The sequence below is a fragment of the Lycium ferocissimum genome, chromosome 5, assembly GCF_029784015.1.
Source record: "Lycium ferocissimum isolate CSIRO_LF1 chromosome 5, AGI_CSIRO_Lferr_CH_V1, whole genome shotgun sequence".
NCBI lineage: Eukaryota > Viridiplantae > Streptophyta > Magnoliopsida > Solanales > Solanaceae > Lycium > Lycium ferocissimum.
Genome location: NC_081346.1, coordinates 3,507,137 through 3,524,904, shown reverse-complemented (window position 1 = coordinate 3,524,904; position 17,768 = coordinate 3,507,137). Strand labels below are relative to the sequence as shown.

The window sequence follows — 17,768 nt, the reverse complement described above, 5'->3', positions numbered from 1 at the left end:
GATGGCTAAGACATGGAAACAATTTAATCCAAATCAGGCTGAGAGGTGGACTACTTAGACACTGGAACAACTAACAAAATCACGACTTCTAGTTCTGCAAGACCTCATATTCTCAGTAGAGCATCACATTCTTAGAATAAGTTACGAGAATCACAACTTCCAGTCACAAATTACAATACATATTTTGTATATCTAGGGGTAAAAATGTAGATATGATAATTAATAACGGGTTAACGGTTTACCCGATAAGAAAATTGAGTAATCCGTCCCCCACACCGATAAGCCGTTAACTATAAAATTTTAATCCGTTCACCAACCGTTAACTCGATAACCCAATACCAATAAACCAATAAGCTAATTTTGCAGTTGGGTTATCGGTAATGGTTTGATTTTGAACAGCCCTACTCAAACATACTAAAAAGAGGAAACTAAGACGTTGGCCCTTGACAATAAGGTGAGTCAGAGTGACATATTTTTTAACCTCAATTTTAGTCTCTTGTCCTAAATGTACCTTGAGTTTATACATGGTGGAGTTTTCTAAAACTTGGTTTCTCTCTCATTTTACTTTTTTTGGTTTTGGGTTGTTTAGATAAGAGGGATTTTTTTGTGCAATGAAATTACTACATATGCAAATTATACCGGATTATGTTTACTCATTTCTGTGCAGAATTATATATGTATATAATATAAATTACAAAAAAAAAAGAAAAAAAAAAGGGATAAACGGAAGCTTCCATGAGTAATGAACTCTATCAAACGTGCAATGGAATCCGGAACACATTTCTATTACAAAATTATATAATGGAAAACGTTGGTAGGTGAGGAGAATAAATCAATATTATATGATTTGGGAATTTAAAAGAGAAGTTTGAACGATATTAACATTCAAATTACCATACAATAACGCACAAAATAAAATAGTATGCGTCGTACGTACAAAGTATTCATTAGAGATGGTAATGTAAATGCAGATCCAACAAGTCAACAGCTTCCTTTCTAAATGATGCAGTGAGAACATTAAGATGCTTTTATACATAAGAAAGTAGGTGTGACACATATATAAGGAAAGTGACCCCAAATTCTATTTAAACATATTCAAGTGTAAAAAAAAGATAGTTCGATGCACGAAGCATCCCGCATTCATGCAGAATCCAAGGAAGAATTTTAATTTTAGCAGCCTAAATCCCACAATTCAATTTGTAATCTATAAGTTACGACTATTATAAAATTTCCCTTCAAACTGTACTTTAAAAAAAAAAACTATTTTCATGTCTTTTTTTGAATTACACAGGGGATACGAGAAGTGGAAATGAGGGAAGAACACTCAGCAATAAGGTGAAAGTTCATGTAGCCAACCAACTAAGCTATTAAGATCCCCTATTTTCACGTCTTTGGTTTTAAAATAGAAAAGTACATGTTTCTTTGAAGCAAAGAATGGAATCAAAATTCTATTTTCGAGTTTATGAAATTTCATCCAATTTCGGCTCATAAAATTGTGGCCAAGCGTGGCTGGCTATTGCTCTGGCACTACAACGTTAAGGCCCAAAAGAAGTTTGCCTCTTGAACAAACCAGGCCCAAAGATTTACCATATATTTGTTATAAGAAAACATGCAGCCCTTAAACAGAAACCATGCCATCTAAAACTGTTGCGAAAATCCAGTCCCTACTTAGGCCTTACCACTATTTGCTTGCTGGCGAAGTACACAAATAGTCGCTTTTAGAATCTCTATTTAAAACTTAGTCGAAATTTAGAAATTATTTAATATTTAAGCGCCTTTGAATCAAAACTTCAAACATGACTACATGAGGTATGAAGTTTTAACCTCGGATATTTTGCAGTTCAAACTTCAGACTCTTCAGGTCTGATTTTTAGACTCTGACAATTTAAAACTTCAGATACACGAAGTTTTGAGAAAAGAGGAAGCAATAGCAACTCAAAGAGGTTTGAAGTTTTGCCCCATCTAGTTAAACTTTAAATACAGAACAAAAATTAATTATAATTGCATGTAGGTTCTCATTCTAATTTATTTTTTACTCCCAGTTATACTTTTGACTTGAATGTAAAGTTGGGCCAAATTAAAACAGAGTTGTACGTGATTAACACTAGGTAGATGTCTAAAAAGGAGAAACATTAGGTAAGTTGGTGAAACTAGGCTTAGTAAATTTTGAATTATATCCTTCTAATCATCACTTAGCAAATTAACGTGTTTCACTTATTAAAGATCTCTCTTTTAACTGTTTCCAAAACTGGCTAAATAAGGAACGTTGGACGTTGGACCTAGTCTATTTTAGATTAATGTTTATTCTCGAACTAATAATGCTTTAGTGAAATTCAAACATTCTAATTTTAGATCCAAATCATCTTTGATACGATGGTGATATACTCATTCTGCCGGGTCAATGCAGGTAGCTTCATTGTCATTTGTCAATAACGGAAATAGTTCGGTTATTCTGGATTCATATTTTATTTTCTTTCAATTAAATATTCCATTGTGTGCTTATCAATTATTTCCAAAAGGACCACACCTACTAAACATGGTTTAATTTTACCAAATGAAATGACCGGAAGTCCCTCTGATAAAATTTGTTGACACGGCACTACTCCAACTTATAAATTGAGCAGGCTAATCACTTGATGATTCGGTAGAAAATGGAAACACATAATTGCTTCTATAAACGAATGATTGAGACTCGTGATTTTTATCGAACTAGAAATTCCAACAACACGAGAATCCAAAAATCGAGACTTTTTCAAAGCAAGGCTCAACTCGTATCTGACCAACTCCTCGAACAACATATATTCATATTTTTGTATTTTGCAACATGCACGTCTTTAATTTTTATGATAATTTTCCCAAGCAGTAACAGAATATCTACATTAGATAATTTGTGAACTTTTTTGCTTATGACATTCACTTCCTTACTGATCATACAAAGTGGGAGGAAAAGGGATCACCAAAGAAGCTTAAGTGTCTTAAAGGTATATTATTGTTTAGGAGATTGAAATTCGTTTTATAGATTTCATTGTCATTTTGTCCTTGTTAATATTCTAATTTATTAATAAAACAATTTAACATAATAAACAGTTGCGGAAAAAAAAAATGAAAAAAAGGTTAGATTGTACAAAAATGGAGGACATATATAGTGCACGCAAAACGTTGCATACATCTGCAAGGAATCAAAATTATTGGTTGTCATTTCCATTTTTTTGACAGAAAATGTTGAGAAGGATAGCTAAAGGTGCAGTGACAAATACGGAAAAGAAAAGGCAGCGAAATCCCGAAGAGGATATTTTCACTCACGAGGAGAAGAAGAGCACCCCCCACCCCAACCAACCCAAAAAAAAAAAAAAAAAAAAAAAAAAAGGAAAAAAAGATGGGGGGGGGGGGGGGGGGGGGGGGGAAGAGCACAAGTAAATAGCAATTGAGTTTACGTTATGTTTACCCTGGGGTAAAGAATTATTTTACATATTAAAATTATCTCATTATTTTACATATTAAAATTATCTCAATGATATTTATAGGTAAATCTCCACAAATGTGAAAATTGTAACTTAAAATTAAGACAAACTACATGTTACAACAAATAAAGGCGATCTAACAATATAAAAATATTTAAATGAATATATATAACTTAAACTCATAACAATTTCTCCAGACTCTTTTTTCTTGTTTCCAAATCTTGGCCAGCTTTCGTCAATGCCGATTAGGATACTAAACCCATCCAATGCATTCTCGAAAATATATTATTTTTGTATCTACCTATCGCCTATGATTAACACTTCTATTTATTTTATTATAAGATCAATGTTGCAACAGTTCTAATTTATTTGTCAATTTTCCCTTTCAATCTGCAATTGCGATTAGCACTTTGCACCTTGAAACGCAATAAACCACTTATCCTGTAGCTACAATAATCGAAAGAATTGATCTGAAAAGATTTTTTAGTAACTGAAGTAAGAACTTTCGGCAGTTTACTCTGATTTTGAACTATTTTATTTTATTTTTATAAAGATAGCCTTAGCACATTTATAGAATTTTGATTTACCGCCTACCTTTATTAAGTCTATTAAAGTAGTACCTTTAATCTTCGAGACAACAAAAATTATGAAAAGAAGGTGTCATGCGTGGTAGGTAGGAGTCATTGATCTTACAACTGCTTTATTATGTAATATAAAATCATCATTTTGAAACATGGTTTTGATAATTTAACTCAAGACATTATTATCAATCTCGCATTTGAATTCTAATGACTAGGTCCCTAAATTGGTAGCCCTTATATTATATACCGCCGAATGGAGACTTTGACGAATGGAGACTTTGATTATTGACTGTTAATTTAATCTTAAGAAGGCTAAAAGGATAAGAAAAAAAAATTAATAAAAGGAATAATGTTCCCTGAAACAATCAAGAAGAAACTGTTAGGAAAAAGTCCAAAAAATGCAGACACATTCTGATCCAAGTTTAAATTTTGAACCTTTTTAGATGACGAAAGGAACTGAACACTGGACACACTCAGCATATGCCAAGCAACGCAGAAACAAACTTAAGAATATTTAATCACTTAGAAAGTCAACCTGTAAAATTCCCAATGGTTACAGAGCGAATTACACAGCTTCTCTATCTCTACGAGATAGGGTTTAGGTCTGCGTACACTCTATCTTTTCCAAACCCCACTAGTGAGACTACACTAAATTTGTTATTGTTGGTTTACGTATACAATAATTTATTTTTATTATGTTCCACGAAATGGTCGCTTGTTAAATTTATTTTAACCCCCACTGCGGGATAGATAGTCACGTTAATGTTTCAAAATATGGAAGGAATCTCATGTATATTTTATTGGTCTACAACTGCCAGAGATTAATACATGCTAGAATTTTCTCTATTAATTATAAGTAGAAACTGCTCTCCCAAAAGATAACATGGTGGAACTTCCAGTTCTAAAGGTGATATCTTTCAAAATTGTACAGCATTAATACGAAATTGGGGTCCTTATTTATCTTTCAGAAATATTTGGCTGTTGGATTTTACTTACGAAGGACCTTAAAGTCCAAATGTCACTTATGGTTTTGTAATAGCAATGGGCAAAGTAATGTTACTATCAATTATAATTATGTAACAATAGTTCAATTTGAATTTGTTCAAATAAATGGAGACTATGAATCTGCATAGTTTTAGATGAATAAAACACCTTGACTAATATTTCAACGTGGAAAAAACTACAAGAGTCACAGTGGAGTTGGTGGTCTCACTTTTGTGAAGCAATACAAAGACTAAAGAGGACCATGCCAGCATCAGCAATCTAAGATGATTAATGGATTTATCAGCTGGCATTTGGTCCCAGCTAAATCCTTATCTGTCTCCAATATTATCTCTCATGTACAAGTGGCTAGTGGCGGGCCACTAGGTATTTTTAATTCCGAAGCGGAACTAGAATTTTGAGTCTATGAGTTTTGAAAAAAATGATTTAATTTGAATTAAAGCTACTGAGTTCTGCCGGACCCGTAAACGAAGTTGTGCAACTTCCTATCACTTTTTTTTTCAGATTATTAATTCAGTCTCAGTGTCTCACTATATATAATTTAACCCCGATAGTATTACTGGTTAGTTTAAAAAGATGTCAGGTCAAGTCTAAAATAATAACGTAGTAATACTAGTGATTGTTTATATTTGTTTGAATTGTTAGAGAAAGAAAGATTTGTAATTTAAAGACACAAAGCATTATTTATTGGACACAGAAGATTCAAGTTACTAGAATGGAGGAAATCTATGATATTGTATTGTAAAATATACCGTACAGTTTGATCAGATATTCACATTATTGTGCAACCTTATTAATGTCAAAGTCATTAGTAAAGCCAGTGGCGGACCTTATTAATGTCAAAGTCATTAGTAAAGCCTTTATCTTCCACAGAGAAATAGACGTTGTTGCATCTTTTTATCATCCTTTTTATCTGTAAAGCGGAGGTCAAATGTGTTAAAGTTCCTAGATTAATTTCTCTTTTTATTACTTAAGTTGAGTCCAAATTTCACATGAATTTTCTCGCTATTTAATACTATATTTCACTGCTCTAGGCTGTAAGGCAAAGCAAATACTAATATGATTAAGGCAAATACTAATATGATTAAGAGACGAAGTCAAAGTTGAAGTTAGGTGATATGGCCGTTGTGGCTAGAAATGGTTAAAAAACTGCAGAAAGTTTGGTGTTATTACGGGACAGATTGTACAGATTAAAATGTGGAATAGAGATGATGGAGACGTGAGTCACAATAATGTATGTTTATACATATTTCTGGTCCCGACCTGCCATCTTCTGCGAAACTAACGGTCACGTTCTTACGGCGGCGCTACCTTTAAATTTCAACTCATTCGCGGCCCAATGCCCCCAAAATACTACCTCGCTAAAAAAATTATTCACATATTTACGTCAAATCATGTTTAACATGAGTTCCGAATCATAATTTTTGTTTGATTTTGGATTGATTATTTTATATGTATTAGATGAATTTCTATAAACAAATACAAAATTTAAGTCAAATTATTGAATTCTATCAAACTTGTAACTCGAATGTTGGCACTTGGCAGAATTAAGTAACTTTCGTGTAAACCCAAACATAAAAATTTTAAGTTTTTAAAATAAATTTCATATATTTAAAAATTATAGAAAAGTATAAGTGTAATTACTGTATGCGATAATACTAGTTAAGAATAATTATTTGATACTTACTCATGATTGATTAATGAATTTTTTTTTTCATGAGCACTCCATCTTCTCTCTTCCTACTCTGGTAGCTAGAGGTGTACATGGACCAGGTTGGTTCGGATTTTTTAAACACCAAACCAAATCAATTGCGTTGGGTTTTAAAATTTATACACCAAACCAAACCAATAAAATTCGGGTTTTTCAATCTCGGATTTTCTTGGGTTATTCGATTTTCTCAGATTTTTCGGGTTTTTTTTTTTTAGTCTTGATAAAAACATATACAAATTTTAAGTTTATATAATTAAGGTAAATAACGTAAAATGTGAGAAGAGTGATGACATTCATAAATATTAAAAATAAAATCGGTTAAAATAGATATTGCTAATTAATAAGTAAAGAAAATGACCATAATCTAAAAATACTAAGTCATCTAAAATAAGTAATTTACATGACAAAAAAAAAAAACTTAAGTATTTTCAAAACTAAACCAAATTATACAAAGTAAGAATAGATATCCAATAATACTAGTTAAGAATAATTATTTGATACTTACTTATGACGTTGATATGATAATAGATAAAAAACTTTTTTTTATAAATTACATTACAAATAAATATTTTAAAAAAGAGCACTCCATCTTCTCTTTCCCAAACCAAATCACGCTGGTAGGTTTGGTGCTTTGTCGTTTCTTTGTGGGTCTATGTTGTATAAATATTCATGCAAGCCTGGCAAATGACAAGCCCTAACAAACATTCCTGTACTAATTGTTCTTAAACAATAATTGGTGTGTCTTCCAAACATATTGAAGCATCTAATGTGTCGTTATTCAAACTCATAAAAGACACAAAAGCTATTTAACATACTATTAAAATAATTTTACTTAATAGTATTAATTTGGTTATAAAATGCATCACCTAACAAGATGCTTGTTCTTTACCAGCTAGAATTCCGTTGTAAGGAACGAACTGCTTGATGGTTCTACTCATTTGTCGTTACTCTGTTGTGGTTAATATATACACTTTTAGCTTTTGTTTTTCTATTTCATTTCTAGCCCTTATTAAAATCATGTTGTAACCAAACGGAATAAAATTCGAAATCTTCGGGGTTGTTTCTGAATTGTGGAGGGTATAGATAAACCACCTTACAATATTACTTGTTTAAGTTTGATCAGCTTATTTGACTTGTTTGGGGATTCGGTTAAATTCACATTTTTTTGTTTGATCAATTTATTAGTACATTTTTTTTACCAACATAACTGATTCTTTAAGCGGGTTCTTTTAGCATGTGTATGCTTGTGTTATGGTGGAAATGCTTATTAAACTTTGGCTAATTACCTAGATAACCTCTTAAATTTCACACATTTTGTAGGTAGCCACTTTAATCTAGCTAGAAATCAAATGGACACTTCTACTCTACAGAACTATCTCGCAACAATTTTTATATATATAAGGGAAAATTTCAAGAGACCTCCCCTCACGTTTTCCCTCGTTTCACTGATCTCCCTTCACGTTTGTAATATTACAGCTACCTCCCTTATTTTAACTTTTTTTGTAATAATTCTTTTATTCTATTTATTACTAATGAAAAAGTAACATTCATGGACCGTTTTGCCCTCCCTAAGATTATGCTCTTTGAATTAATTATTATTTTATTAATATCTCATTTCCGAATAAACTGAAAACAATATATGCCAAAATATTCTTCAGTCTTCGCAGCAAGGGTTCTCTTTTCCTATTTCTCTTCAACCCTCCCCAGTGTTGTCATTATATTTTCTGGAAAAAAAATTATTTTTTACTGAGTGTGTCTTCAACAAATAAAGGTAATTTACTTGTAATCTTTTTTGTAAATAAGTATGTCAAGTGCCCCTCGTGTTTTTGCTGCTAGGAATTAAGTAGTATTCTGATGGACTGGATTTGATGAATTGGGTTTAAGAGATAAAGGTCTCTATACTGCCTCATCATTTAAAGATGTCTTTTTATCAAAAATTTATCTAGCACGTGTTGTTGGATTTTGCTTGCAATAAGACATTTATATTTTTAACATATAAAATTTAGTTTCAAAATTTTTCTATATTTTTTGATCAATCATAGAGTAGTTGGCAAGATACTTTCTCTAAAATGTTAAAACATGAAGAAACAAAAAGCTAAATGTTAAAACATGAAGAAACAAAAAGCTCAAACGTTGGGAACGTACGAGTGAACAGCCCATGATAACAATTCCTGGAAATAACCTTTTAAAGGAGAATTGATAAAATAATAATTAATCAAAAAACATGATCTTAGGGAGGACAAATCAGTCCACATATGTTATTTTTTCATTAATAATAAATAGAATAAAAGAGTTGTTACATAAAAAGTTAAAATAAGGGAGGTAGTCGTAATATTGCAAACGTAAGGGAAAGGTAGTGAAACGAAGCAAAACGTGAGGGGAGGTATCTGAAATTTTCCCTATAATTCTGAAAACTTACAAGTAGCTAAATATCACTGTCACCAAATATTTAGAAATTACTCGTCTTAAAGGCCTTTTAAACTTTTATGATTATATCAAATGTATATATGTATATATACTACTAAACTGCTAATCATTCAAACATTCTGGCCAAAGAAGGGGAAAAAGAAAAAGTGCGAGGAGTGAAAGGAAAAAATGTACGCGCACAATCTTCGGAATACACAAAAGATGCGAGGAAAGATAATGGCAGCGCATCCGATAGAGAAAAGCCTGCCAGGCAGTTAAATGGGCCACCGTTAACGAATTCCAGCAGTTTCAACTTTTTTTATTATTTTCTAATACAGGATTGTCAACTAATTTAATTACTTTCACACCTCGACGAATGGAAAAGGAAAAAGAATTTCAATATGGGAATGGAATCGCATAATTTCCACTAGTATGTAACTACAATAACATACTCAGTAAAATCTCATAAATAAAGGGTAATGACAATCTTAGAAGGTAAAGAGATATCAATATAAGGACAAAAAATTCAAAGTAGTATAAATATCATTGCAAAATACTATAAAATTCATTACAAAGATGGTTGAAACCATTAGTAAAAAGGTAAATATGGACAAAGAACTCCATATAAGTAAAATATATAGTCTTTCAGCTATTAAGACTTCTCAAATATAACTGCGATATCAAAATTTTAGTAGACATATAAATTCTGTATGTTATTAAATATCTTTGCCACGATTCTAACCTTTCTTAATTAGTTTATGTGTTGGTGAAATGTGTCAAATATTCCGTGAAATAATTGACATGTGTGTAACACCTCTAACGTTTGGTTACCATTCAGAGACAGATTGATAGTTTTTTTTTTTTTGACCATTTTAAGTTAATATAATAATATAGAGTGACAGAATTCATAATTAAATATTTAATATTTATTATATATAAGAGGGAATGTGAGGACTTTTGTAGTCCTCACAATAATTTCCCAAATTTTTAAAAACTTTTTCATTAATTACTTTTATGTCCTAATTTTATTTATTTAAGATTTTTTTGGTTGAAACCATAATTTTCAATTTTTTTTAAAACTTTTTAATTAATTAAGGAATCTTATTTATTTATGTCAATTTTTTCAAACCTTTCATTTGTTTTTCAAACCTCCTACTCCATATAAGTAAATATATAGTCTTTTTTTTCCATATCCATGCTATTAAGACGTCTCAAATATAACTAAATAACTTTAAAATTAGCGATATCAAAATTTTATTAAAGTAGACATATAAATATCTTGTTGTTGTGTTATTAAATATCTTTGCCAAAATATTCTAACCTTTCTTAATTAGTTTATGTGTTATATATATGAAGATGAAATGTGTCAAATCAAGACTGTTGCCGTGAAATAATTGACATGTGTGTACTCTATCTATTTTAATTTGTGTAATTTACTTTTCATTTTAATCTAACGTTTTTAGTAAATTATTATTTTCAATATTTTATCAATGACATCAGAGACAGATTTTGATTATAAGAGTCAAAGAGTTTTTTTTTTTTTAATTTTAGACAAGATCATTTTTGAATTTTCTTAAAAATTTTGTTATTATAATAATATAGAGTGACAGATTCAATAAATTCATACAAACATATCACTTAAATTATTTAATATATATATATATATATACACACACACACACCCAGAGTCTATTGAGTTCTCACAAGCAATAAATTACACTATAGACAACCTCTTTTACTGTTGAGCATTGACTAATTAGACTTCTCCAATTTCACTGTAAACGATTGAAAAGAAATAAAAAAAAAAGGTATCTAAAAGTAACCGATACAAACAAAGCTGACTAGTTATTTCATTTCCCTTTAATAAAAAGGTGGTAAAGGAGAAATAAGAAAAAATACAGCTCAAAACACACACAAATAAATAAAGAGTGAGAAAGCGATAGTACAAAAACTCCATCGACAACCCCATTCCGCCTGTCTATATTTAAAATTTTTCTGCTCATCATTTTTTTCATAAGAGAAAGCTAAGTAAACAGTTACACTCTCCATTTTCCTTAAGCTTTCTACAACTAAAACCCTAAGCACAACAACATCTTATACTAACACTGAAAAACCAAAAGTTACCTTTTTTTTTTAAATTAGAGATGGCCTTTGAGCCACCGTCTCTAATTTCATTTCATGTACGATCTAATATTATTCTCCAAATGCACCTGAATTGTACGAAAATGAGTTGTTAAGACAGGAAGAAAAATCGTTTTTGTAATTTGCATTGGCCCAATTACTTATTAAACAGAGCAGAGATATCAGCGCCTCAGCCTGAAGATAATTTATTTTATTTTCACCAACATTACTAATGGCTTCGATGGGGAAGGGAGGGACGGAGAAGGTAAAGAGATGTTTGAGGACTATATATTTCATGGTTGTGATGTTGGCGTCGCTGCTAATGCTATCGGCGCCAATGATGGTGTCAATAGGGGATTTTCTGGTTAGTAGCATGTTCGTTTCTAGTTTTACGTGCCTGAGATGTTACAGTTTTAAAGAGCATTTGCACAGATATGCGTTCAAAACTTCATTGACGGATATTCCTCTCGTTTCGATCATGAGATCTCTTATCATCACCTGTACGTGCTTATTTACCACTTCCTTTTCAATTATTTTCCTAGTTAGTGCCTGTTTTACATAAATCTGAGCATCCTCTTGTATTCATGCTTGCTCCTTCTAGTTTTACCTTTTTTCTCTCATTTTTAGTTTTCCAGTTTGATTGGAATTTTAGGTTATTGTCTCAGTATACTTGAAGTTTGATGTGTATTTTGGGTTGGCAAATCGAGTTGGTAACTCCAATTGCAATATATTGAAATATGTTACTGAGCTAGATAATGTTGTGAAACTTGAAAAAAGACTTTTTGAAGTTGTGTTGAAAAATAATTTTTGGAACTTCAAGTTGTTTTTGGACATGCATTTTACTTGAAAAAATTTGAAGTTTTATGAGTATAAGAAAAAATTCACCCAAAAACCGGTCCAGAACCATTTTTGGAACTTGAAAGTTTTTCTTCAATTTTTTTTTCAAAACTGATCAAATTCCATGGACAAACAGTGTTTTCAATTTTTTCTCAAAAAAAAAAGCTTCCAAAATCTATGGCCAAACGGGAGCTGAAAGTTAAAATCATTTTCGCCTAGACTTGCCCTTCTTCTTCTATGGAGATTTAATATTGTTTTCTTTACTGGATTTTGTGTTTAAGTATTAGTTCCAAATGTGTTGATGTTATGATTCAAATTGGAATTGGTTCTTAGGAGTACTTTTTATTGGTTGTGTTATTTGGCTATTTTTGCCTCTGGAACTAATCCATATTAGTTTTTGATTATAGGTGTTTATTCTATGTGTGATGGACCTGCTCTTTCACATGGACCATATCTCGGAACTGCTACACTCTGTTCCATTATATCCATTATTCTTGTTTCCGTAAAGGCGAGTGTTTTTTCTGGAAATTCATACATGGAGGCTGAAGCTTCATCTTCTATTGAGCAAAAGCTTCACTTGGAAAAGTCATGGGGGATGCCTGTGTTGTTTCTATCATCTATAGTCTTTGCTGTTGGACATATTGTTGTTGCCTATAGAACAAGCTGTCGAGCTAGGAGGAAACTCTTGTTTCACCGAATTGACCCCGAAGCTGTAAGTTGTTATGTTTTTCTCCTTCTAGTTTCCTTAACTTATTGGACACATTTAATCCTTGATGATACCAACTGGACGGTTCTGGTTTGCATTTCTTTGAAAGAAGCTAACTACTTTTCCATGAAATACTTGTGATTTGTCCAAGATAATGTTAACCATGTGACGATAATCACTGGTGTTGGTTTATTGATTTACTCATTGACCAAAGAAGCAATTTAATGGAACCTATAAGTTTGTAACAATTGATTTATTGGAAATGACAGGTCCTTCCTTGTAAAGTTGTTTTCTCTGCATACAATAAGCTACCACGGTCTCCAACTCCTTCTGCTGGGAAAGGATCAAAATGTGATAGTGAAATGAGGAGGAAACTTGCAGGATCAGCTCGTGAGGACGGGGAAATCCCTGCCAAACTGCTTGCTGATGTTGACAGCTTATTTATTTCTTGCTCAGGGCTTACTCTTCATTACAAACTTAGGTTGCCTGGATCACCTTGCCATTCCTTGTCCTCCACAGCCCATGTAGACAGGCCACTAAGTCTTTTATCAAATGTGGATTATCGTATTCGGAGGAGCTACAGTAGTCAATATCCTGCAAACTGTCTCTCCACACCTTTATTAGATGGTTTTCACCTGTCTGAAGAAATGCCTAATCTCAACCTAGATGAAGTTGGTGATGGAGATACAGTTAATAGGTCGGGGTCTCCTCGTCTTATACAAGATCTGGAAGGTAATGATCAGTTTGGAATTGTTTTGGTACATGGTTTTGGTGGTGGGGTCTTCTCTTGGAGAAATGTGATGGGAGTACTAGCTCAGCAGGTAGGTTGTGCAGTCACTGCCTTTGACAGGCCAGGATGGGGATTGACATCTAGGCCTTTCCGAACAGACTGGGAGGAGGATCATTTGCCCAATCCCTACACGATTGATGCTCAGGTAATGTCTCACTTTCCAATTTTATGTTTTGATGGACCATTTTCAGCATGAAACCAAACAAGAGAGGTGGCTGTAATGAATTGAAAATAAATAACAGTGGAATTACCAGGGTTTTTTTTTTTTTGGTGGGGGGCAATGAAAAGTGAATTACCCATTGAAGCTGCAAGCACCAGAAGAATGAGTCTGTAAGCTTTAGCACATATGTTAAACAGAGTGTTCAAGGCTCTAATTTGTAGGAGCTTATGTATATAAGTGTAATGCAATGCATGTGTTGTACTATATATGTAGGGAGTTTCTTTAACTATGAGAACAGATGGCATCTGAAAATATCCTTTTACAATTAGTATTAGAGAATCTGATTGTTGGGCTATAGACCTATAGTTGTCCTTCATTCAGACAGATAGTGTAATGACATAAGGGCTATCGTTTTCCTTTCAAATGTCTTGGCTTTTCTTTTTTAACAGTTGAAATTTCACTTGTCAGGTTGACCTGCTTCTGTCCTTCTGTTCAGAGATGGGTTTTACTTCAGTTGTACTTGTTGGCCATGATGATGGTGGACTGCTTGCACTAAAGGCAGCACAAAGAGTCCAGTCATCCACAAATTTTAATGATGTGAGTGATCGGGGTGTGTGTTTTAACATGTTTTAGTTGGCACCTGGTAAATTATGATTCATCTTGAGAAAATATGTCCGTAGCCCGCTTTTTGGCATATGCTTATACATTTAGTATCATCGTTGAAGAAGAGTGTGTTAAATCTTGTGTGCCCTTAGTTTTGACAGGGTGTTCAAGTTTCTAATATAGAGTTGTTCATTGCTTTGACTATTTTACTACTTTTGCCTTCTATATTAGGTTAAGATCAAGGGGATTGTATTATTGGGTGTTAGCCTGTCAAGAGAACTGGTTCCTGCCTTCGCAAGAGTATTATTACGCACTTCACTTGGAAAAAAGCACTTGGTCCGTCCTCTTTTGCGAACAGAAATTACTCAAGTTGTTAATAGACGAGCATGGTATGACGCAACGAAGTTGACAACTGAGGTTTTGAGCTTTTACAAGGTATGGTTTCTTATTCTTTAAATGTTAAGTGTGCTAATCTTTTGTTTGATTGACAAGAAACATCTAAATCTGTTGTCTATAAATTTCATATCTTCATTTGGTGTATCCTGGGATGCATGATGTCATAGCCCTTCTTAATATAGACTCTTTGAATGTGCTGCTTATTATTTATTGTTGAGTGGAAGTTGGGAAGAAAAAGAAAAGGAGGTGCAGGGCACATAACAGTTTCATCAATCTTCTCTTTGATGGTTTTTCAGCTCTGCACACATATTAGATGATTCAGTTCAATATACATATTCATGTTCAAGGAGCTTCTACAACGTGTGGTTATCTGCCCTTCGTTTCCTTTCCTTTTTCTTCCTAACCTCCACTCAATAATAAATGATCAGAGAAAATAGTATTTGTGGGGGTTCAACATTTGATATGGATGAACTGAAACCATTATGGAAAAGTTTTAGAAGATCAACAGTTCTGGATTCCCTTATATATGTGTAATAGATTGTCATCGTCAAGATGGAAGTACTCACCACTTCCGGCATACAAGATGCCTATAATTTTTTTGCGAAATGGTTTCAGGCCTCTTCTTTCGGCATCTCTAGACTCTTTATGTGTGTCATATTCCAATCTTAATTCTTTCTGCTTGTGTATGTAATCAGGCACCATTATGTGTGGAAGGTTGGGATGAAGCCCTCCATGAGATAGGGAAACAATCATATGAGACAGTCCTCTCCCCAGAAAAGGCAGCAGCATTGCTAAAAGCAGTTGAAAGTTTGCCAGTTTTGGTGATTGGGGGAGCTGAAGATGCACTTGTATCTTTGAAGTCTGTCCAAGCTATGGCTTCAAAACTTGTAAATTCTGTGAGTTGTCTCCATCTCTCTATATCCATCTCTGCAGCTGTAGTCTATTGTATGTCATTATCTAACTCTGTGTCATGCGTTGGTTTTCACAATAGAAGCTGAATTACTTGATCTAGATCAGTGAAACTGGTTATACCCTTGATTAATTATTTACTAATTTTTCCTTACACAGTCTGGAAAAGTTCAAAACCAAACACCACCTCGTATGAGTATTCTTGCCTCATGTATGATTTTACTCATCTGTAACACACCTCTTACCGGGGAACTTTAAAAAGTTATTGTGTAATTGAACTAATTGAAATTGGGACTACCAAAGCCATTAAGCCACTATAACCCCTGAACATTGATCTATAAAGCAGAAAATTAAACTGAAGATCCATAGTGTCTAAAAGATTATTATCAATGTGGTGATAATCACCAAAGATATTGGAGAATTGAGCTGACAGCACAAAAGGACACATAGATCACAGCTTAGTGTTGATTTTCTTTACTGACTTCTAATTGTTTCAAGGATGTCCTGAATGACGCATTTATTCTGTTGAAAATCCTGTTTCACCGTGTAGACTTGTATGCACATAATATTGATAATGCGTAGCGAATATAAATACTTGTACCATCTGAGAATGAAATTGAAACGACATTTTATGAGCTTGCTTCAGATAAAAATCATAATGTTGTTAGAGTCTCAGGCTATTAACTGTGATATCTATTTAACGTACAGAGACTGGTTGCAATATCGGGGTGTGGTCATCTTCCGCATGAGGAGTGTCCCAAGGCATTGTTAGCGGCAATGTCACCCTTCATCAATAGAATTTTAGTTGAACAACTGCAACACCAATAGGGTGCTCTCTGTCAAGTCAAGCAGCATCCCGTGGATTTATTAATATCTTTTTGTATTTTGCTTTATAAAATTTACTCGGAAGGTAGCTCATCTTTAGGTAGTCTTGCTGATAGTTTGGAGCTCTGCTTTAGAGCTTTTAGTTATAGTTTCTCCGATTCTTAAGCTTGTTTTACTAGTTTCTCTTATCCTTGGTTATGTTATCTGCCACATAAGGAGTGGGAGATAACTTTCTATGTACATTCTTTCAGCAGTAAAGTGCAGCTTATTTCTCCAAGGTGGATCTATTTCCATCTCTCTTCCCTCATTTGTGTTCTTTTACCTGAAAACCATGGTTGAGTAGAAGACAAATTGCTGTTTTGAGATCATGTGTCCATCATTATGTCTCAAGTAAATGTACTTGTTCACCTATGATGATGATACCTTTACTTGTCAAGAAACATTGTTCATTCCCATTAATATCCTCTGACTAAACATCCTTGTCAACAATCTCTCCCACTACTTCTTTCCCTCTAAAGGTAAACTTCACCAATTTTATTGAGAGTTAGATTTTCATATAATCTCGCAGGAGTTTCTTTGTATTATACTGTGATGTGCTCCGCCCCATGGCTTATAATCTCGCAGGAGTTTCTTTGTACTATACTGTGATGTGCTCTGCCCCATTGTCATTTTTTGCATTCCACCATTATGTAGTAAAACATTTTCAGATGCTTGACAGGGTATCAACCAGCTACAAAGTTATCGTCATTCCATTAAACCGGTACAAAAGGTGATTCGACCAACTTATCGTATAATTGCAAGAAAATTTGATGAAACTGGCTGGAAATCATCCTATTCCATATTTCCATGAAAACTATTATTTTAAACTAGAAAAAGTTGCCTGATCCAAATAAATTACCCTGGCGGAAACACGACCCGTGACATTAAAAAAATTAACAAGCCTTCATAGCTCCCCAAACCGAGGTTAAGTAGCTAAAAATTCCCAACCTCTTTTCCTATACAAACAGATGAGTGCGCAGAGAATAATTCTTCACCAAAAGATATTTATATCTCAATGCCAAGCAATGCACGTAGACAAAACGTCACGTATATAATTTGCTGCTCATTGAAACAAACAGGCACAATATTGAATTTTTAGTACTTAGTATTTCCCTGAATTTTAGCCTTGTTACAGAATTACCTTTTTATATTCGGAGTTCCGAGTGGTTCCTCAAAGCAATTTCATATCCAAGGTACGACATGAACTTGAGAAGCGAATCA

The 17,768-nt window shown here is 33.1% G+C and overlaps 1 protein-coding gene across 1 annotated transcript; it reads left to right on the top strand.

Annotated features, from left to right (window-relative positions):
- The first annotated feature begins 11,106 nt into the window (after positions 1-11,106).
- Positions 11,107-16,785, top strand: LOC132055485 (uncharacterized). The gene is made up of 7 exons (XM_059447337.1): positions 11,107-11,782; positions 12,527-12,831; positions 13,095-13,760; positions 14,244-14,372; positions 14,610-14,813; positions 15,470-15,670; positions 16,392-16,785. The coding sequence occupies exons 1-7, from the start codon at positions 11,515-11,517 to the stop codon at positions 16,509-16,511; spliced, it is 1,893 nt and encodes a 630-aa protein (XP_059303320.1). The 5' UTR covers positions 11,107-11,514; the 3' UTR covers positions 16,512-16,785.
- Positions 16,786-17,768: the final 983 nt, after the last annotated feature.

Excerpts from the sequence above, each read along its gene's own strand:
- LOC132055485 (XM_059447337.1), top strand. The coding sequence starts at position 11,515 with ATGGCTTCGATGGGGAAGGGAGGGACGGAGAAGGTAAAGAGATGTTTG. Across the intron at positions 11,783-12,526 it reads GAGATCTCTTATCATCACCT|GTGTTTATTCTATGTGTGAT; the intron begins GTACGTGCTTAT and ends TTTTGATTATAG. Across the intron at positions 12,832-13,094 it reads ACCGAATTGACCCCGAAGCT|GTCCTTCCTTGTAAAGTTGT; the intron begins GTAAGTTGTTAT and ends TGGAAATGACAG.